A 17,650-nucleotide genomic window follows, 5' to 3' on the forward strand; every position below is an offset into this window, starting at 1 on the left:
TAACTACATCATATTTTTCCGCTCCCGGTTGGTGAGCCCAGACACACGTAACAGCGGTGGCAATGTTTACAACAGCCTTCACGGCATTTCTTCCTAATGCGCTCCCATTTTACTTCCTACAATCTCCTATGGATTTGAGAAGAAAAGCTAATTTATTTTTAAACGTTGGCATACGCTTACCCGTTCGGCACCGTTGTCTGACAAGCCACTACGTTTCAACCGTTCCGGGACGAAACGCAAAACAACACCAGCTTCATTATTACCATTATTATTCGTCGCGATTTCCCTAATGACCACAGGAAGCAAGGGAAATTGTAAATATGAAAGTCGTACTTACGTGTTTTTAACTGCTCAACAGAGCTGCTGGCACCACCACCCCTCCCCCTCCTTCTCATCCACAACACACAATTGGCATCCTCGTAGGTATTTAGCCAACTGAAGGAATTATGTCAATGACACACGCGCATAGGTCTCCTAGCGAGTTTGCCATTCCTTTTCTGAGCCCTCTTTATTTTATCCCTAAGAGGGTGATGGGCTACGGGAATAAAGAAGGGAAAGAGGGTAGAGGCCCACATTCTGAAAAAAAAGCCTACTACAGAGCGAATGATCCCTTGAGCCCTGACTTATTATTTGCTCCTTGCTTCACTTCATATGGTTATTAGCAGCAACCGTATCGTTCAAGGGAAGAGAGCAACTCCGCTGACAAAAACTGCGGACACGTCTCCCTCCACTTCTGACCGTGGCTTTGCAACATTTTTTTTATGCCTTCGTTAACTAACAGATGCTTCTGCTTCTCCTCAACGGTAGGAGAGGCCAGCACCTTAGCGATGCACTGTGCCATCTCTACCCAGCACTGAGTCACTACAAATTCCCTCTGCTCGTCTAAAATGTGAACCAGCGTGCGGATGGCATTGGCATTCTCTGAACGGTCCACACGCATTGGCAATCCTCCAAGAATGGATGGCACAACAGTCGCGAGAGGCACAACTCCCGGTGAAAGGCATCGCACCATCGAACAAATCGCTGAGATGGCATTGTCAACAGCGGCAGGTATCTCCTCACATCCGCCAACGACAAGCCAAAGCGCTTGCAGAAGCGGCGTCGCTGCAGCTTCAGTGTTGAAGCGCCCGGAACAGCTCTCCACCAACACACGAATCATGTATGCACAGTTGGCGCGTGCAGTCGACTCGTCTGTAGAAGATATTAACTCCAGTGCGAGGGTAACGGCATGGTCCACAAATGGAGCCGCCTCCGGACCGAGGGACTCAAGAATTGATGCAATGGAACCCGTTGCCATCACAACGTCCTCCGACGGGCGATCCAAGGAAGCGTAGGGAAGTAGTAGCGGCAAAATCACCTCGGCTAACATTCTAAACCCTGGACCATACGCCTTCGCAAACGCCTCAACCATTTCGCATACGGCATCCATCAGCACTCCATCATGGTCCTCTCCCAAAAGCAACTGGTCTCCATCAGAGCCGGCAGCCCCGGTGGCTTCTCCATCAGAGCTATCGGAAGCATCATCATCTTCATCTTCCCGCTGGTACGGCATCCGCTGTTGCAGGAGGCGTGTTACAATTTGGAGGAACTCGCTAGTGTCTGCGAGGAACAACTGTGGCCCAAAGAACTTAAACAGTAACTCAAAGGCGTCGCATGCTGCTGCTACAACCTCCTTGTCCTCTTCCCCTTCCCCCCGAATACAGGGGAGAAGGGTTTCGTTAACGAGTGTGTTAAGTCGCTCACGCGCGGCCGGGGCCAACGTGTCTAGTGCGGTGTCCTTTATGACGCACTCAGATCCATGAACAGCCTGAGTCAACTTCGCTAATGCAAGAAGGGTGCTGCAGCGGATGTTGCTGTGGAAATGCACATCAAGATCTGCAAGTGCGGCCCAGCAGGCGTCTATACGCTGGGTGCCTAGACTCGACATCAACACCTCCGCACAGACTCCAACAAAGTAAACGGCGCTGCTCTTCTCTTCCAGGTCAGCTGTACGAACACGCCCGTGGATCTCTTCCGCGTCACTTCCATCGCTGCCGCAGCACTTGTCATCATCATTATCATCGTCACCAACCTCATCTCCCCCAATCACGGCTTTCATGGTGTTGCACTCATCGTCCATCTTAAAATGGGGCATGGCACCACCTGCGAGGAGATGTTTGTTTTCGTAGTGCGCTCGATCCTCTGCTATCGTCTGCAACGCACAGTTAATGGTGTCATCGAGGTATGGGATAAAATCTCCCCGCAACAATTCACAGATGTTGGAAAGAAAACCAAAACTTTCCTCGCGTAATTGAGGCTGCCGGGTACGCAAATTTTCCGCTACCTGCTCCATGAAAAATGAAAGGTGTGGCATGAACGTCTCTCTTCCCATCGCTGCTGCCACGACACCAGCCGTTTCCGTCGCTCTCGCACGCAACAGGATCGTCTCCGGTGAGGTCATGGTTAGCGGTGGCTTCAGCAACTCGAGACAGTGTCCCGCATGTTGTTTAAATGAAGCGCACTGGGTTGTCGCTAACGACGCGATGACACCGCACAGCTCGCTTTGCGTCTGTAGCGAACTGCACCCGATTGCCTCCAACACCGCGGGGAGTAAAACTGAAACGTGTGGCTCTACATCTCCTGCCAGGTTTTCGCACAACGTGTCAAGCGCACAGGCAGCTCGGCGCCGGACCGCATCCACCTCATCCCTTAATAACGGCACGAGCATGGGGAACAGTTGCTCATGGTGAGTTAAAATCTCCGGTTGTAAATGTAGGCAAAAGTAGATGAGAGCAAAGGCAGCAGCTTCACGCGGCACAGGCTCGCTATCGCTGAGAAGTTGCTGCGTAAACTCCAAAACGTACCGTACACGGCGCCTCAAATACCCTGGATTACCCTCTGCCAAACAAGCAAGAGCGAGGATCGAAGCTTTTCGCTCCTTGGGACCCACCGCCTGTGGGCTCTGTGCAACCGGTGAAATCAACGGTAAAAGCGCTCCTGTGAAAGACTTCGCGGCAACTTTTGTTGCTATCGTACTAAGCAGGCGACCAGCAAACAAACAAGGTGGATCCACGTGCAGCATATCCGCAGCATCATTCTCATCGCTTTGAGAGTCATCACAGTTTTCCATGCCCTCCGTATGCGCAACCTCTGGCAGGGAAATTGCGTTGTCCTCACTCATTACTTGCACACAGGCGGAAACAAGGGGCTCCAGCACGGTGGTGGAGACGAATTTTGGCTTCTGATTAACCAAACTTGCAAGCACCTCAGCACAGCTCTGCCGCACACGAGGTTGAATTGCTCCATTGGTCATAACAGAAAGCACCTCCAAAGCCACACTGCGGAGGAGAGCCCCGTGTTTCTTCACACTGAGGTCCTCCACCAGCTGCTCAAGAAGGTCCAACACATCCACGCAAAGATTAGTTTTGGTTTCTTCGGTCCCGCACTTAGTCAACAGCGCCAAGCACTGAGGCACAAGCTGCTGCAGCAACTGTTCCCACACTTTTGTCTGCCCCCGGATAAAGACAAAGAGCGTACCGACAGCCTTCACCGCCGATCGCTGAACAGCATCTTCCGAATCCAACATGCCTTGAAGCACCGCCTCCACGACGGGCAAGCAATGGGTATCAGCTTCACTCATCACTTCAGCCACACTATAAGCAAGAACCATCGCCAACTCACGCATCTCCGCACGCGGATCGATTACTGCGGCACGAATGGCGTAGTTAAGCTCCGGCCAGCCACCGTCCTCGTCCATTGCATCTGCTTTTGCCACCCGCGTGACAAGATGCGCAAGAGCCAGGCGAACAGCCTTCACCGGCTCACAGCCGAGCTGCTCGAGAAGCGCCCCCTTAAAATCCCCACGTGACTCGGAAGGAATGGTACGCCACAATGACAAAACTTTCTTTCGAAGCAGCACTGCTGCCAGTTGCCGAACTCCCGGTGAAGATCCCTGCACATCTCGAAGCATCACCATCAGTAATGTCAGAGTCGACGGGGTGGTGAGCAACTGCACAACAGACTTTTCCACATTGCGGCGCTCATTGTTGTCAGTTGAGTGTAGGATAACGTGAAGCATCATCTGCAGCTGCTCCCTGCTCACAATACCTTCGGAAGCTGCGGTGGTCATATCTTTAAATACACTAACGCGCTCCTGCTTTCTCCTTTATGTTTGTCCTACCCGCCGCGTGCACCTCTACTCGGGACGTTGTGACTACTATGATCGTGAATAATAAAAGAGGGAATATAAAGAATCTGATGTAAACGAAGGGACTCCTCGAGGAATATCTCTTCAGACGCTAATAGATGGGGAGGAGCACATGTAGAGCGGTATGGTAAACAGAACTCACCGGAGCGGATTAATAACAACGTTAAGTCGACAAAATAATTATATATATATATATCCTTCAACTTTGTTTTTAACCGAGCATATTTCAGTCCGTTTGTTTCTTGGTTTAACAGCAGTTAGTTACCGATTTTTCTTTTTAATTTTGCTTTGTTTCTGTCTCTCGCTAGAGTCCGTGCCCGTTTCAGGCAGAACAATCGATGACAAATAAAAGGGAGCTAAGCACACGCACACGCACACGCACGCATGCACAAGAAAGAAAAGCTGAACAAGAATTGGCCATCAGCCACACTATAAACAAGTAAAACTTGCTTCTAACTACCACAACACCTTTGCATCCCCACAATAACTAAATAACAATGTCATGAGGGAATAAAATGATCCTTAACTCCCACACCATCGCCACAAGCGCACGCAGCGCATTAATTCTCTCTTCCTTCATTCCTTTACTGGCCCAACTCCTTCAACTACGGTCCTGCACATGTACCTCTTTTCAACACTCCCATTCCCGCGTTGCTACTCTTCCTATTGAATTTTTTTTCTTTCAACCTCCTCTTTTTCATATATATATATATATATATTCTTTCGGTTTGTTTTTCAAGGCCTCTACTCCACCTCATTTTCCTCTCGGCAGTCTTTTTTTGTTTTCTATCTCTTCAGATTTCGTTGTAATTGTAAATACGCTTGGCTGACGTCTACGTACCGACCTTCAGTAGCACATGCTCAAACACAAACACAAACAAAGCAAAAATAGGGTAAGTAAAGAACCACAACCGCCAACAACCATCGTCATGAGGGAGCTTCAACGTGGAATCAGAAGTATTAAAAGAATTTAGAAACGAAAAAAAATTAGAAGGGAGTGAGCAACAACAACAAAAAGATAGTAACAAACAGTTTAGAGAATACAAAATATCTCTTCTGTCCTTCACTTCAGTTTCCACACGTCACCATAAGCACTCATATCTCTCACCCTTTCTTTCTCCTTGTGTCTCTTCCCCTCCCTTCTTCCATTCTATCGCTTATTCCACCTCTGATGTTACTGTCACATTCTAGTGTGATCACACTTCTAAATGTTTCTTAATATTTACCCCCTTATATACACCTTTCTCTCCCTAAATCTCTCTCACTCTCTATCACTCACAAACACACACAAGCTTTTATTCATCATCAAGTGTGATCGCTGGCCTCAAGCACACTGGCGTAATATGTGATGAAAATGCAACCCCTCAATGACATTACGAGTACTTATCCACCATGGCGAAGACAATAGCAATGAGATAAATAACAATCAATGCAATTTCAATGCAAATATGAATGTAAGAGTCCCGTTCAAGGCGACCCACCTCTCGCCACAAGCTGGTCGCATCAACAAAATAAGTACCACACCACATGCGCCATAATGAGTAAAGTAATGCCACCAAAATGCTAACGCCCATTGGGATATTAGTCAAAAGAAATGTGGCATGTAAAAACTGAATGAAACGCAGTCCAATATACACTTCCATAACGGGATTGATCGCTCGCTCACATTCTAATACGTTAAGGCATTTGTCACGGCAGTCAGCAATGTTTAATGCAAATAGCATCGCAAATATCAACATGATAACCTGCAGAAGTCCACAAGCAATCCAAGCCCCGATAAAATGCATGACACTTGCGAATAAAGCAATTGCAGCCAAGCAATAGGCAAAAACAAAAAGATACGCCCGCTTACGCTCTCCCCAGGAATGCTTGGAAGGGTAACGAAGCGCATGCCATACATCCGCCTGGTGCTGAAGTATACCCATCAGACGACTACGCTATGGAAAGGAACAATGGCAAACCGAAGGGAGGGGGGAAACAAAAATAGTTATGGTGAAAAGTGAATTTAACACTGCCAATTTAAAAAAAAAAAGCCACAACAACAGCAACAACAAAGGAAAGGGGGGAAAATAAAGAAAAGAAAAGGGAGGAGGGAATAAGGAAGAAACCAAATAGGATGAGAGGGGAGGGGACACACACAAAAAAGAAAAAGCAACAAGAAACAACAGGAAAAAAAAAGGCAAAAAGGGATAAACATTAATGGAAGTTAAGCAGTTGAGCGACAACCAACACCAACACAGTCACTACTTCCTCCCCTGGTCCCACACCTGCCTGAACAAAAGAGAAGTTTAAGACGCAGGAGATGCATATTTGTATTTGTATATATGTATGTGTGTTTTATAAAATAATTAGATAAAACACACACACACACATATATATATATATACAAATACAAACATAGGACCTATCAGTTAAGGAGTAGGAACGTTACTTGAACAGGCCCCCCAAAAAAAAGCAGAGAAAAGAAAAAGAACCAGATTAACGCACAAACAGTTTCTTGTTATGATCGCTCTTTCACCTTCTTCTTTCATTTTTTCTTTTCGCATTGGTTTTAAATGACCTTCGCGCAAGCCTAATGAATCGTAATTACCATAACCACAAGGATACCTCATAATTTTTGTTTTCCTTCAATATTCAGTTCTTTTTCTATATTTATTATCTTCTTGGCCTTTGTTCTTGTTCTTGTTTTTTTTTTTGCTTTTTCTTTCCGCATTCACATATGAGCATCATTTCCCCCCTTTCCTCGTCATTTTTTTTTCCTTTTTACCTTCCCCTCCTTTACATCATGGAAAAACAGCAGCATTAACCTTCAAAGAAGGAAACACCAAAAACGACAGCAAAGACGAAAAAAAAAAGAAAAAAATGACAAACACAATTGATGACAATAAAAATGAATGATTTTGTGAATTTACGCATCCGCTTCATCTTCTTGATCTGTTGTTCGTTTCTTTGTTTATTTGCTTCTTTTTTTTTCTTTTCTTTTCGTTCCTTCACGGCTCCTCACCACATTTCTCTCCAATATCAATGATTTCATGGGTTGCGAAGTTGGGCTTTTCCCCCCCTCTTTCTTTCGTTCTTTTGTGAGTGTATGTCCATGTTTTGTGTGTTGCCTTGTATTCGGTCACAGCAACGATATAGCGGTAATGATCATAACAATAAAAATGAAGAACATGATAATAATAATCATGATAATAATACACGTGTGAGTATATAAAAGTATAAATATAAATAAGCATATAAACTTAAATATATTTATATATACATGTACAGTGCAACAATAATAATAATAATAGTATTAATACTGTTTGTGGGAAAATCCACCAAGTGATCAATGAGACGATGAAGGGAAGAATTTACAGCAGACAAAGAGGAAGAAGAAGAAAAAAAAAACAAAAGAGAAACCCCCTCCACTTTTGCACGTATTTTGCATTTGCAGAAAAACGAAGGCCTCTATTTCATCCCTTTCTTTTTTCAATTTCTTTCTTGTTGCTTTTTCTATTTATATCTCTGCATCCTACTCTGTTTCACGCATTGAAATAAGTTACTATAATAATAATAATAGTAATAGTAATAATAGTAATAATAATAATTGTTGTGATTATTATTATTATTGTTTCTGGTGACGCTAATTCATATCCACTTTAATTTGCTAATATTTCCCTCCTCTCCCCACTCACTTCTCTTCCTTCTCTATATTCCCTGTTCCTTTTTATTACGTTTCATTTCACTTCCTTATCTTCATTTTTGTCAGACCCTATTCCGCTATGTTTATTCACCTATTTAATTCAATTCAGTTTCCCTCTATTGAGGAGGGGTTTAATACTCGCCTTACTGTTGTTGTTTTCTTGGCCTCTTTTTTTTTTTCAAATCTCTTTTTCCATTTCATTTTTTCATTAATTTAAATGAATTTTTTTGCTTTCTTTCTTTCATTTTTCAAAGAAAAAAGGGCTATTCTTTAAATTGAGGTTTGTTTGTTTGTTTGATGTTGTTGTTGTTGTTTTTTCCACTCCCCTTCAAATCCCTCTTCTTTTCCTTCTTTCTTATCCCACCCTACATTTTCTTTTGATATTCATGAATATTTAACACCCAACCTCAATTATATTCCTTCCCATTTTTCATGCATCGGAGGGTATTTGATTCACACAACGAAAAAAGAAAAAAAACAAAAAAATTAATTTGGTAGAAAAATAAACAAATAAACAAATAACGTGAAGAGAAGAAAAGAAAGGAAAGGAAGGAAAGAGAACGGAAATAACTGAAATACAGACAAAATTAATGCACAAATACTTTAAAATATATCAATAAAATTAAAAACACGAAAAACAAAAAAAACAAACGAAAAAATTACAAAAAAACTTAATAGGTAACAAGGTGAAGGATTAAAAACACACACACACACACACAAATTTAAACAACAGTCCGCCTGGCCACATTCTCCAGAAAATTATACACTTACGCATATGAAGAGATGAAATGAAATTTAATGAATGAATGAGTGAATGAACAAAAGAAGAAAAAAAATTAAATCAAATTTAAAAGGCAGCAAAAATATCGGGATTATTATTATTGTTATTATTATTATTTCCTTGTGTCCTGTGAGCTAGCAGAAGCCGACAAGCGTGTGTTAGTGAAGGCAGTTGTCACGCACCAAAAACACGTGCACACGTGAAAACAAAGCGAAAAGAAAAAAAAACAAAAAAACCGAAATGGAGAGGTGTGAAGAGAAAAGGGAAATACATTTTTCTACAGAAGCCATCAAATATATAAATGTACGAAAAGGAGGAACAACAGAAGAGAAAGAGTAGAATAGAAAGAGTAGGAAAGGGGGAAAAAAGAAGACTTTGTTATTTCGGAGTTTGTTTGAGTTCCGTTTGTTGTTGTAACCCTAAAGATGGTGTTGGAGGGAATATCATAATAATAATAATAATAACAACAATAAGGATAAGAAACGCGAGAGAGACGAAAAGCGTGAAAAACGAACAAAAAAGTGAGGCGCTTTTCAGTGATATAAATTTAATATGCCAAAAGGCGGTAGCATGGCTTTAATTACAAACAAACATGAACAAAGGAACAAAAATAAAGCAAACGTTAAGGAAAACATTGACGGTAGAACAAAACAAAACAAAACATTCACTGCTACCAATGGGCATGCACATTTCCAAACACAAACGCATACATACACAAGTGAAATCAAATACAAATATATTTCATCACACAAATAAATTAAGAAATATACACGTATATGCTTGGAAGCGCGCATGCCCACTTATTGTTCTGAATGTTTTTATACGTTCTCTTCTGCATGTAGATTTTTTTTGTAAAAAACTTTAATTTTTTTTTCTTATCGTACGTGTGAAAAGGGAAGGCATCTGCATTTGGGCGTTCTGTTTTGATTTTTGTTGTATACCGAAAGGAAAGAAAGAAAAAAACCATGGATGTGCCAACGCGTGGCCCAACGAATATGAGGAAGATAGAAAAGTTATGATTAATAAATGTAGTTCAGTTTCTTTTTAAAAAAAAAAAGCACAAAGAAAGAAGAAATGAAGTAACTTCCTTACACTTTTTGTTCATCTCATTTTCCCTCGCATTTTTCCTTTTTCACCCATCCTACTGACACATTTGTTTCTCCGCAAATTCCCTAAAAGTAAACAAAAACCCCTCCGAAATAAAAAAACCTTCACCGCTTGCCAAACGTTGAGAAGTACTCATTTTGTTTTTTTTTCGTTTAAAAGAAAACAACAACACATACACATACACACACACTAGCACATGGGAAAAAGAAAAAGAAAAAATCCATCCTCCCCCTTTTTTTTTCCATTCTTCTTCATGGTTTCAAAAACAAAACAAAGCAGAAAACCAAACAGCGATTTACCGTGGAGGAAAAGACCACCACGTAACTCCTCCTGCTGCCGTTGCCACCATCGAATATTGAGGATTGACACTCATGGCAATGGGATCCCCATCAGCTACGCATAGAATTTCATAACGTAATGACCCCCATCGCGATTTTGCCCGAGAACCATGATATACGAGTAACCTTGTATCTTTCCCTGATGTGGAATCCAACTGAACCACGGGCGAGTGGCCTAAATATGGGTGAACATATCTCGCACCAACGGAACAACTTGAATTGATCCCGTCAATGGTTCCCTTAATACCAAAATTTGCACCTCGTACGGCATTTTGCCTCAGGTCATACAAGAGAACTCCACCACACTCGTAAGTTAGGAGCAATTCTTCGCCCCCGCTCCCAATATCCATCCCGATACAACGACGTTCCCCGCAGGAGTCGCAGTGGGGTAACATTTTGTTGTGCTGCAATGTAAGCAGCGGCCCAGAGAAGAGTTTACGATAGTCGTACACGCGAACACATGAATCATCGCTCACTAACAACTGCGTTCCTTCAGGACTAAAAGAAATAGCGCCACCACCACCAATGAATGTGTTTTCTGCTGAAGCCGCTACCGCTCCCGAAATGAGGGGATGGAAAAGAAGCAGTCGACCCTGAGCGGAAAACACGGCGGCGATCGTATCGTTGCATGGAGACTGCGCTATAGCGGTGTATGCCGGACGATTGGGGATTGCAGGCACAACTGGCACAGTATCACTTACAAATGACATGGAAGCAAAAAGCTGCGCAGTGTTGAGATTGAGAAGATATAAATGGCCATCACATGGGCGATGTGAAGCTAAGCACACAACGCCACTCGACTGCGTGAAACGGGCGCGCCACAAACCCACAGTGTTGAGGGCGATCGTCTCCTTGTGTTTAATTTCGGTAACGTCTACAAGCCTCATCGCATCATCCGTATGGGTAGACAGAAAATACTTTCCGTCAAGGGAGAAGTCTATTGAGGTGGATCGTGGGTCACCATAGGCCGAAAAGAAACTCGCTGCGATTTCTACCGGTGTATAATTTTTCATGCTTTCCTTCCGTTAGACACTCACCGGTGTGCGGCAGTTGCCACCACCACACCCAATCGCGGGAGACGCCAACTCTTTTCGCCTTTTCAGTCGGTTATTGAAGGAAGAGAAAGACAAAAGGTAATGCGCATGAACTAGGCGTGACATCCAAGCAGACACAAAGGAGAAGCTGCCCACAGCGCGCGAAATAAAATTAATACGCAACACCACAAGTACAAAGAGAAGGAAGATTTACACGTTCAGTTGGTCGGATAAAACGACAAAAAAGGGGAATGTGAAGTGATGTACACAGAAGGAAACGGCAGATCAACAACAACAACAACAACAAGCTCTGCTTCTCTCTTCCGCCCGCTACATATACACACAAGCAGAAACAGGTGCCATACCCCGTAAGGAGTTATCCAAAGTTTTCAACATCGGCTTCGCTTCACCTTTATCCTCACGGTTTGTGTGCAAAACGGTTAAAAAGTACTGAAACCTCCATGCATCACGAAATTGGGAGGCCTAAGTTGAGAACGTGCAAAGGAAACATTTGACGCCTCTGCTGCAGAAGAAGTGCCGTATGAGGTGTTGGAGGGACTGTTTCCCACTCGGGTGCGGTGCGAGTGACATGTCCATGCATTTCGAGTGCCAGCTGCGCTAGTCGCTTGTCAACATCTTGAACATTCATCCAATACCCAATAAGCGGGGACATGAACAGTGTCACGAGAACATGGCGGTGCTCGGCGTGGGCGAGAATGTCACGTACACGCAAAAGCGCTTTGATGACATAAGACTTCCCTAAGAGCAAACGGATGCCAACCAATGAAAATGCACGCTGCACAAGTGCGAAATTACGGTGCAGCGGGTAAACAAGGACGCGACGGGCGAAGGCTAGACAGGCATCGTAGACGGTATTGGGGGAGTCAAGCCAAGAAAGAGCTGGACTTAACTTGCACACATTCCATAGTGATTCGCTACAGCCCGCTCCCTCTGTTACAATATCGTCGTACGCTTCAGCCAAGAGAATGTCCAAAGTTAACGCGTTAACTGCACTACCAACGGGGGGAAACAGCAACCGTGGCGCGGTTATTCGCAGGAGCACAGCTTGCTCTTCCGTTGTAAAGTTTGCGCACGGGCGCCGCTGCGGAACTGCGAGGCACTTGGAACTCATGGTGGAATTCTCTCCACTCGTGTCTGGGACGCTGGAAGCAGCTGCATGGGCAGCTTCGTGATCTTCCGTGCTCGGCTCCGTCGGTTGCACCTCTTCAATGAGTGGCCGCTTAAAGTCCGCGATGTTACCGGTCCATATATTTACCAAACCACTGCCGTCCGGAAGCACAACATCCTCCTCCTCCAGCGTATCGGAACGGTTAACACAGACGCTACCATTGTCGCCGCTGTTATCACTAGTCACGGGGCAACAAACTGTTTCCATCGCCGTTGCTGGTCGGACGTAACGAATGCCTTCTGCATCAAGGGCATTCATGTAGTCCCTCTGGTGCTGGGGCACATAACGCAGCAGGCACTCAACATCACCTTCAGCGTCCTCAAAACTTAGAAGAACCGCATCCTCGTCAAAATCCTCCTGTTCCCGCTGGGTGCGGAGCTGCCGCCGCTGCTCCCCTGTCGTTTCATCCGGGTTGCACGGCAGATCAAGAATGTCAGCCACTACATCGGCATCAAGCGCAGCGAACGTGCCGTGGAAACTGGCCGCGAAGCCGTAATCGCCGAAGCCCTCCTTCAAATCAATGGTGTGCCCACGCGGTGCTTGAAGTCTCTGTCGGAACTCAGTGTCTTCTCCCTCATCATCTCCACACTCTCTTTCTTCTTCATTAGCCGCTTCATTCTCAGCTCGCACGGCGGAGCAAACGCCTCCCACAAGCTGCACGAGCCGCCTCCGCTCCATATCCGTTGCAATAAGATACGCAGGATTGTCAAGGTTTGTAAAAACCTCACCACGGTTTTCCTTCGGTATGTACACGGTTAAAAGGGATGAGGCAATGTCAAATGTTGCCCGTTCCCCGCGTCCTTCTGCAATGGGTTGGTCAAACTTCAACCGTAGGTAATATGGTGCGCAATGAAACGTAAACTGGAGTCTGGTGATATCAAATGCTGCTCCCATCACTTTGCACATAGCGGAGAGAGTGATCGCTACAATGACGAAGGAGTCATCTTGCGTGCAAACGAACACGGGCGTTAACATTTGCTCCTACGCTCGAGAAAAAGACGCGTGATATCCCACTACCGGTGGTGATGACGTTAACCTCACGCCAAGATTTTTCAGAGCAACAAAGAGGCGTCGTTACCTCAAGCGATAAACCAGCGCTGGGTAAAATGTTTATCAACCGGCCTGTCGCGCACACAACCGAAAGTTATCGCGACCCGAGTATAGGGGCGATTTGGATGGTGATCAGGTGCGAGTCACGATACAGCGCTGCAAACCAAACAGGGCACCACGTCACTCTGCATGATACAGCAGAAAGTGAAGTAGGTAAACGCACGCAATAAAAGTGCGTTCAATGGCGAAGAAAATGAAAGAAGAAAAAAAGAAAGAATGATAAAACCACGTCGTGGAAGAATAGCGTAGGATTTGAGAAGATGAAAAAAAAGAAAAGAATGTGCGCCACAAATTACCTTCGGTACGTGTGCGTTTAGTGTTAATTGTGAAAAGGGGGGGGGTGAGGGGAATCCAAGGTATCCAAGCGACAACAGCCACATAATCAACAAAATGAGCTACGGAGCAAATTAGGGTGTTCGACGCGAAAATAACCAAAACCAACTACCCGACAATCAGCTACTCCTCTTCATGAGTTCCGCGATTGCCCTTTCGGCCGCGGGGTTGCTCTGCCCCGGAGAGCATTCAACCGCTGCACGAAAGTCACAGAGTGCTGACTCTAAATCTCCAATATCCTGACTTGCAAGACCACGTCTATAAAGTGCCTTTACCTTTAACTCCCCTCGAACAGGGCACGCCTCGTCCTGCAAAAGGAATGTGGCAAGCATACGCGCCTCCTCCGGACGCTTAAGTCTCAAGAATACGAGAATAACATTTACCCGTACGACATGGTCCACCTCTACTGCTACTGCATCATGTGAACCAAGTGCTGAACATGCATCGATACAGTTCTGATAGGCCTCAAGCGCCGCCTCATACTGCCCTTCCTGGAAGAATTCATTTCCTCTGACTTTCATTTGCATGAGCATCTCGTGGTACTTGGGCCGTTCATTTTCCTCCAGCTCGCAGTCAGAAGAAGCACTTGATGTGGTGGTGCCAGCACTGGAAGAACTATCGGTTTCCTCAGTTGCTGCACCATTACCCACTCCCTTCTGTCGCCTGTTCCACCAGTGCAGCAGCCAGTAGCAAAGTCCTGAAAGTGGCAGTAGTGATGCAACGGCAATGTACCGGCTACGTTTGCCTGGAAGCATTGCGGAAACGAAATTTAAAGAGAATAACTTGGAACCCAGCAATACAGACAGAAGGGGGGGGGACTAAGTATGACCGCCTAATACTACCCCCAATGCCAACGAACTGATGACGCTGGAATATGGGATATTTTCAGTGACTACTTGTTATTTTTTTTTCCCATCAAAACAAAAAAAATAATAATAAATAAATATAAAAAAGTGCAAGACTTGGTAGTAGCAACTAGACGATACAGTAAAGGGCTTCATAGCACAACACATGACAGAAACGAACAAGTTTCCATGCCGATGCGGGTCCACCCCAAGAGTAAAAGAAAAAAAATACTGGGCACCACATACATACACATACACGCATACGTACGCACACATTCGCCGGTAGCGGCGCACGCGCTTCCTTCCTTCCTTCCTTCCTTCCTTTTCCCATCTTCATATTTCTGTTGCATCAATTCTCCACACACTGAACACAACAACTCAATTGATACGTTTCGATGTGTTAAAATGAGAAGGTGTACGGCATGGGAAGAGCAATAAAACATACCCCGCCAAATGCACCCCGGATTTAGGACCAGATCCCTTTTCACCTGTGGAAACGAGCATGCTTCTGCACGGATACACATGCACAAAGACATATTTAAATTTATATATATATGCCTGCATATGATGAACAGCAAACCCTCCGAAAGAGTACACACATGTCTTCTTATTTGGCTCCCTTTTTCCTTTCCGTATTCAAAACAAGAATCTAGACACTGATGGGTGGCATGCAACTCATATTAGAAAGAGAAAGAGAAAGAGAAAGGAAAGCAAAGAGAGAGAGAGAGAGAGTCACGCTGCCATACAAATAGCAGAAAACGCAGGAAGTGTCAACACAACGTGTAGTCAAAAATGAGCAGTAAAGAGAAGGGCAAATAAACTGACATTCCATAGCCCACGGTATCGGTGTCCGCATGTGCGCGCGGCATACACTTTACGTCCCTTTTCCTTTTCCTTGAAGCATCTCCATCCGCACGGCTGTCCCGAACCAGTAAAGCGAAAAGTATTGCGCGTGCAGCAGCTTCGCTGTCCAAACCCTCTATATAACGCATGTTGTAAAGAACCGAAACGAACAAAACACAAAGAGGAAAAAAAAAAACGCGCGTCCACACAAACACACACACACACACACATATATATATATATATATAGAAATATGTGTACTGGGCATGAATGTACTTTCTGTGTTACTTACGCAGCCAAAATGCGTAGCCTTACTTTCTTCTCTCCTTCTATGTGCAATAGTGTGAATGTGTAGGGTAAATTAAGAGAGAGACACCGGTGGCGCATATTTCCATTTGTGCCAACAAACCCTCGCTCTTAATAAAGTAAAATAAAACCGACTATTCGGTTATCTTATCGCTTCCCCTATTGAAGCTTTGCGCCACTTGAACCACTGTAACTTCCTCAACCGCAACTGTCCTCCCCCACCTTTTCAAACAAAAAAATAAAATAAAAAGGCAGGGAAGCTCCCGACACAACACTAACGGCAAAACGACGACACATCAAGTTAATGTGCTCTTCTTTGCGAAGTCTCCCCCAGATGTGTGAGTGTTTTCCTCCTCTCCATCCGTACGTTCTCCTCTCCCATGCTAATGTGACAAAATAGAAATGAGAAGGCACTAAAAGGGAGCAAGGGACAAAGCAAAAAACAAAAACAAAAACAAAGGAAAGGAAAGAAGAGAGCTGGTGGAAGTATATATATATATATTTGCGTGTGTATGTCATGTTATGCTCTCCTCTTATGTGTGTACATACGATCCGCAGCTCCTTCCTTCTTGTATCATCTATTGTGTCTTGGGCCGCTTGAATAGTAACACATGCGGCTCTGGGGCATGCAACATGTAGTGCCGCCATCCCACCGACTGCTGGACGCCAAGTTGACGCCACTCCGACTCCTCCATTAAACGGCCACGCGGAACCAGCCGTGAGAAGTCCTTCGGTAAAATGACATGGCGGTACTCATATTCATCATCGTAGTACTTGTCACTGTAAAGAATCTTTGATTGCAATTTGCTGATCATCATTCGTGCCTGTTCACGCTGAACGGGGTCGGTGATGGAGAAGTAGTCCCGGCCAGACATCCTTTCCCCCCTATAAAAGTAAACAACTGCGGCACCGCAATTATGATTTTCCCCCTCACCGCTAGTTGTCCCCACTCTCCCGATGGCTCTCTCTCTCTCTCCCCTCACTCTTAGCGTTTGAATATTTACCTCTTTTTTCGCTTTCCCGTTAGTGTTGTTTTCTAGATGTACTACAGTTCAGGTTAGGTTTCAGGGATACGCAAGCGACTGTATTTGTGTGTATACCTGATGCGGACGGTCCGCGAAGTGGAGAAGAAAAAAAAATAAGTAAGAAAACACAAACAAACAAAAAGTAGGAGTGAAAGACAAAAAGTGGAAAGGTAACATCACCGTTGCTCAACCGCGGATAACCCACGCATTTGAAGGTCGGTGCGCATGAAAGGCAGTGTGCATATGGAGAGAAGGCTAGAGAATGAAAATTAACAACAACGACGAGAACATGGAAACGAAAACACTACAGAATTGCGTTTCCCTATTCAACATTTTCTCCTCTCTCCCTCCCCACGTATTCCCTTCCAATCTCTCACACCTCACTCCCGCCCCCGCTCACTTTTCATTGGCAGACGCTTGAACGCCTCTCACCGCGTCGTTGCCTCTGCCTGAACTGTCGACACAATTTGAGTGCTGAAGCGGGACTCCCTCCCCTCTCTCTCTCTCTACAGTTGCCTTTGGTTACCTCCGCTTCGTTTTTTGTTTTTTTTTTGTCGTTGTTGTTCCATTACTTCTATTACTTTGTTTTCAACTCCAACACGCCTTTTCTGTATTTTCTTTTTCTTTTTTTTTCGTGTGTGTGTAGTTTGCTGCTTCACACATAATGGTGTCCACCAGGTTGCATCCCGCAGGAATCCAAACGTGGCAGTGGAGAGGTGGGGAAAAGAGAGAGAGTGTGGGGGGGGGGGGCAGAGCGCAAAACTAAAGGGCAAAAAAATAAATAAATAAGGGATTGTGATAAACAAAATACGAAAAAATAAGTAAACAAATGAATCTTTTATCAAAGTGAAGAAAGGAATGAAGTGTG

General features: G+C 44.7%; 6 protein-coding genes across 6 annotated transcripts, besides 22 other annotated features; all 6 read right to left on the reverse strand.

The window, feature by feature from the left end:
• Positions 1-658: 658 nt before the first annotated feature.
• Tb11.01.8030 (hypothetical protein, conserved) lies at positions 659-4,108 on the reverse strand (the record flags this gene model as incomplete). The annotated part of the gene is made up of 1 exon (XM_824598.1): positions 659-4,108. One exon carries the CDS (start codon positions 4,106-4,108, stop codon positions 659-661), a length of 3,450 nt encoding a protein of 1,149 aa, XP_829691.1.
• A 251-nt stretch (positions 4,109-4,359) lies between these two features.
• Positions 4,360-4,382: a sequence feature (AT_rich).
• Positions 4,383-4,885: 503 nt separating this feature from the next.
• Positions 4,886-4,905: a microsatellite.
• Positions 4,906-5,559: 654 nt separating this feature from the next.
• Positions 5,560-6,111, reverse strand: Tb11.01.8040 (hypothetical protein, conserved; the record flags this gene model as incomplete). Its single annotated transcript, XM_824599.1, has 1 exon — positions 5,560-6,111. One exon carries the CDS (start codon positions 6,109-6,111, stop codon positions 5,560-5,562), a length of 552 nt encoding a protein of 183 aa, XP_829692.1.
• Positions 6,112-6,207: 96 nt separating this feature from the next.
• Positions 6,208-6,379: a sequence feature (A-rich).
• Positions 6,380-6,488: 109 nt separating this feature from the next.
• Positions 6,489-6,586: a microsatellite.
• Positions 6,587-6,855: 269 nt separating this feature from the next.
• Positions 6,856-6,888: a microsatellite.
• Positions 6,889-7,147: 259 nt separating this feature from the next.
• Positions 7,148-7,177: a microsatellite.
• Positions 7,178-7,327: 150 nt separating this feature from the next.
• Positions 7,328-7,383: a microsatellite.
• Positions 7,384-7,393: 10 nt separating this feature from the next.
• Positions 7,394-7,455: a microsatellite.
• Positions 7,456-7,732: 277 nt separating this feature from the next.
• Positions 7,733-7,776: a microsatellite.
• Positions 7,777-8,330: 554 nt separating this feature from the next.
• Positions 8,331-8,522: a sequence feature (A-rich).
• Positions 8,523-8,646: 124 nt separating this feature from the next.
• Positions 8,647-8,698: a microsatellite.
• A 44-nt stretch (positions 8,699-8,742) lies between these two features.
• Positions 8,743-8,769: a microsatellite.
• An 84-nt stretch (positions 8,770-8,853) lies between these two features.
• Positions 8,854-8,919: a sequence feature (A-rich).
• Positions 8,920-9,097: 178 nt separating this feature from the next.
• Positions 9,098-9,125: a microsatellite.
• A 929-nt stretch (positions 9,126-10,054) lies between these two features.
• On the reverse strand, positions 10,055-11,110 carry Tb11.01.8050 (hypothetical protein, conserved; the record flags this gene model as incomplete). Its single annotated transcript, XM_824600.1, has 1 exon — positions 10,055-11,110. The coding sequence occupies one exon, from the start codon at positions 11,108-11,110 to the stop codon at positions 10,055-10,057; it is 1,056 nt and encodes a 351-aa protein (XP_829693.1).
• Positions 11,111-11,417: 307 nt separating this feature from the next.
• Positions 11,418-11,438: a microsatellite.
• Positions 11,439-11,597: 159 nt separating this feature from the next.
• Positions 11,598-13,295, reverse strand: Tb11.01.8060 (hypothetical protein, conserved; the record flags this gene model as incomplete). The annotated part of the gene is made up of 1 exon (XM_824601.1): positions 11,598-13,295. The coding sequence occupies one exon, from the start codon at positions 13,293-13,295 to the stop codon at positions 11,598-11,600; it is 1,698 nt and encodes a 565-aa protein (XP_829694.1).
• Positions 13,296-13,882: 587 nt separating this feature from the next.
• Tb11.01.8070 (hypothetical protein, conserved) lies at positions 13,883-14,518 on the reverse strand (the record flags this gene model as incomplete). The annotated part of the gene is made up of 1 exon (XM_824602.1): positions 13,883-14,518. The coding sequence occupies one exon, from the start codon at positions 14,516-14,518 to the stop codon at positions 13,883-13,885; it is 636 nt and encodes a 211-aa protein (XP_829695.1).
• A 167-nt stretch (positions 14,519-14,685) lies between these two features.
• Positions 14,686-14,716: a sequence feature (AT_rich).
• A 189-nt stretch (positions 14,717-14,905) lies between these two features.
• Positions 14,906-14,932: a microsatellite.
• A 210-nt stretch (positions 14,933-15,142) lies between these two features.
• Positions 15,143-15,164: a sequence feature (AT_rich).
• Positions 15,165-15,290: 126 nt separating this feature from the next.
• Positions 15,291-15,340: a sequence feature (GA-rich).
• Positions 15,341-15,655: 315 nt separating this feature from the next.
• Positions 15,656-15,681: a microsatellite.
• Positions 15,682-16,195: 514 nt separating this feature from the next.
• Positions 16,196-16,216: a microsatellite.
• Positions 16,217-16,335: 119 nt separating this feature from the next.
• Positions 16,336-16,632, reverse strand: Tb11.01.8085 (cyclin dependant kinase regulatory subunit; the record flags this gene model as incomplete). The annotated part of the gene is made up of 1 exon (XM_824603.1): positions 16,336-16,632. One exon carries the CDS (start codon positions 16,630-16,632, stop codon positions 16,336-16,338), a length of 297 nt encoding a protein of 98 aa, XP_829696.1.
• Positions 16,633-17,553: 921 nt separating this feature from the next.
• Positions 17,554-17,617: a microsatellite.
• The last annotated feature ends 33 nt before the right edge of the window (positions 17,618-17,650 follow it).

This window comes from Trypanosoma brucei, assembly GCF_000002445.2.
Source record: "Trypanosoma brucei brucei TREU927 chromosome 11 chr11_scaffold01 genomic scaffold, whole genome shotgun sequence".
In the NCBI taxonomy this organism is placed as follows: domain Eukaryota; phylum Euglenozoa; class Kinetoplastea; order Trypanosomatida; family Trypanosomatidae; genus Trypanosoma; species Trypanosoma brucei.